The sequence below is a fragment of the Lipotes vexillifer genome, unplaced genomic scaffold, assembly GCF_000442215.2.
Source record: "Lipotes vexillifer unplaced genomic scaffold, Lipotes_vexillifer_v1.1 scaffold567, whole genome shotgun sequence".
Classification (NCBI taxonomy): Eukaryota; Metazoa; Chordata; class Mammalia; order Artiodactyla; family Lipotidae; genus Lipotes; species Lipotes vexillifer.
Genome location: NW_006776652.1, coordinates 1,344,011 through 1,347,001, shown reverse-complemented (window position 1 = coordinate 1,347,001; position 2,991 = coordinate 1,344,011). Strand labels below are relative to the sequence as shown.

General features: G+C 52.0%; 1 protein-coding gene across 1 annotated transcript in view; it reads right to left on the bottom strand.

Annotated features, from left to right (window-relative positions):
- The window catches only part of NPM2 (nucleophosmin/nucleoplasmin 2), a 22,210-nt gene continuing 19,219 nt past the window's right edge, over positions 1-2,991 (bottom strand). Inside the window, exons 4-8 of the mRNA XM_007450593.1 lie at positions 2,703-2,796; positions 1,782-1,915; positions 1,577-1,611; positions 273-306; positions 1-162 (exon numbers count right to left, since the gene is read on the bottom strand). Coding sequence (XP_007450655.1) covers positions 1-162; positions 273-306; positions 1,577-1,611; positions 1,782-1,915; positions 2,703-2,796 — 459 coding nt within the window. The remainder of the gene's footprint in view (positions 163-272; positions 307-1,576; positions 1,612-1,781; positions 1,916-2,702; positions 2,797-2,991) is intronic.

The following is a 2,991-nucleotide window of genomic DNA, read 5'->3' as shown; positions in this document are numbered from 1 at the left end:
TTATTGTGGGTCTGAGAGGTCGGGGCTCTTCCCTCCAGGTCCTGCTGCAACCGAGAGTTGAGTTGGGGTGAGGAGCTCTTGTGTCACCCCCAACACGTCCATCACATTCAGACTCAGCACTTTCTTAAATCCTGGCTTTTTAGGTCTGGGTGTGGTTTTGGCCTGTGAGAGAAGGGGTTGCTCCAGTGTCCCACCCTCTCCCCATCCTGGCACCTTCCCAGAGAACATCCCTCCTCCCCCAGGAGGACCAGCCCCTTCTTATCAGTACTCACCTTTCCCACAGGGCTCCTGTCTTTAGGATGGTATCTGGAACGGGGTGGGGTTGGGCAAGGAGTGGGGATGTGGGAAAGAGAGAGCTCAGTCTGATGCCAGTAGCCCCGGGCCCTCCTACTAGTGCCCAGGCTGCAGAGCTGGGCCCTGGGCACTTCCAGGAAGCAGGGGGCTGTGACCTGGAGAGGTTTGCCTCTCCACCTGTCACCTGCCAGGGACCACTCTGACTCTCTTTTATTTTTTTAATTTTTAAATTAAAATTATTTGTTTATTTATTGGCCCACCACGCGGCATGCAGGATCTTAGTTCGCCGACCAGGGATTGAACACGTGGCCCCTGCAGTGGAAGCCCAGAGTCTTAACCACTGGACCGCCAGGGAAGTCCCTGACTCTCTCTTTTTAAACAAGATGTTTCTTCTTCTTAAGCTTCTATCTGCTTTCCTTTATTTGTGTATAAGACACAAATGTTTATCATAAAAGTAACGTTAACCACATTGCACAAAATACAGCAAATAGAGAATAAATTGCCTATACTTTTCTTTGCCTCCTACTAATATTAACATTTTGTTTCCTTTCAGAACTTTTTTGTTTGTGAAATAAAATGAAAATAATTTGGGACTTCCCTGGTGGTCCAGTGGTTAAGAACCCACCTTCCAATGCAGCGGACGTGATCCCTGGTCGGGGAACTAAGATCCCACATGCCGTGGGCTAAGTAAGCCCGTGCGCGGCAACTACTGAGCACATGGGCCACACCTAGAGAGCCTGTGCACCTCAACGAAGATCCCAACCAAGATCCCGCATGCCGCAACTAAGACCCAATGCAGCCAAAAATTAAATAAATATTAAAATGAAAATAATTTAATATCCTGCTCTTTGAATTCTAGAAACACTTTCCAGTTTGCTATATTCTTCATGGGCATTATGTCACATCCCACTGAGAAGACGTGACATAGTTTAAGCAACTGGTATATTGATGGCCATTTACAGTGCTTCCATTTTATACTATTATCTGAATAATGCAGTGATAAGTTTCGCAGTGATAAGTTTCTTAGTGCATATATTTCCCTCATATCTTGGATGGGATTCTTTGGAAGGAACTGCCATAAGTGGGATGAAGTCAGAAGATAAGAACTGTTAAATGCTTTTCAAAAAGACTGTGCCAACCGACAGTGGCAGCACGCCTGTGCACCTGTGTACCTGTGTCTCCATGTACCACACACCTGCACACACATGTGCATCATCCTCTTTCAAGCACGATGTACCTCAACTAAAAGATTTTGGCTCATTTAACAGATGGAAAGAGTTACCTCACTGCCACCTCCTCTTTTTCCACCTTTTTTTTCTGGAAACCAAACACAAGCATTATTGGGAGTTCTGGCAAGGCCCAGGGGCAGAGCAGACTCCTGCCGGGCACCTGGCAGGTGTTGCCCCGGGCCTCAGCGCACTCAACTGGGGAGGCCTGGTCCAGGTTTCTGAAGAGGCTTTGCGGGGGGTGGGGTGTCCCTCCCTCACCTTGGCAACGCTTGTGTGCTTCTGGGGCGCCAGCCTCTTGACTGGTTTGACAGGGGTCTCCTTCTCCAGGGACACATCTGTGTCTTCGTCGTCATCACCTTCCTCCTCCTCCTCCTCCTCCTCCCAGGATTGGTCTGCAGTGTCAGCGATGGTGTGGGAGGGAGGCAGGCCCTCTGAGCCCGAGGGTCTCTGCCAGGCTCCCCTTCCCAGATCTACCTGCCCAACGTGCGGCTGGCGGGGTGGGGGGGTCGGTGAGGGCTGAGGCCGTGGCAGGAGGGCAGGGGAAGTGGTAAGCTGTAGCTCTGGCCGGGCCAGAGGGGGATGCACACTGGGAAGGAGAGTGTGAGGGGAAGGAGGGAGAGGGTGGGGACACAGCAGCGGAGGAACTCAGGCCTCATCCTGAGGCAGGTGGAACCTGCCCGGGGTTTGGAGCAGGAGAGAACCCTGATGGAAGAGGCACCACTGGACAGAGAAGAAGGCAGTTAAAGCGCTGTCAAAAGAGTCAAAAGCACAGCGAATTGCCAGGGTCCGTGTTACTGCTACAGCTACATACTTCATAGCAGGTAATGTGTTGAGTGTGCTCTGGTACCAGGCGTTATGTTAAGTGCTTTTTCTGAATATGCCATTTATTCCTCACAACTAGGAGGAATACACTTGAAGATGGAACCGAGTATAACCCCACCCCCGTGTTATGGCTGGCGGGCTGCAGCCCACAGAGGACGTGGCGGAGAGGTAAAGGAGAACTGGGGCTACGACGCGTGCCCATGGTCTTCTGGTCCAGGCTGCTGGTGATTCTGTTGCCTTTGGGGATCTTCTCTAATAATTCAAGAATCCCTCAAGTGTTTGAGTACCTATTATGTCCTTGACCCTGTGCTGAGCGCTGTACTGGCAGACCTTTCTCGGGTCCAAGCTTGGACTTACCATAACATTCCTGGCCACAGAGGAACACGGGTCCAGAGCCAGCCCGGAGCTGGAATGTGACAGGAGGAGAAAGCTCCAATCCCGCCAGGACGACCTGCAGGGGTAGGGGGTAGAGGGTAGGGGCAGAGGTAGAGAGGACAGGCCACTCGGGCCTGGTACCTGGCTGGGGGTGGGGGATGGGGGCTGGCCTCAGGCAGAAATACTCAGTTTATTCCCTCCCCTCAACCACACATGCTTCAGGGCTTCCCTGGACCTCTCTGCACTCTCAGCCCCCTGGACCTTCCTGCTG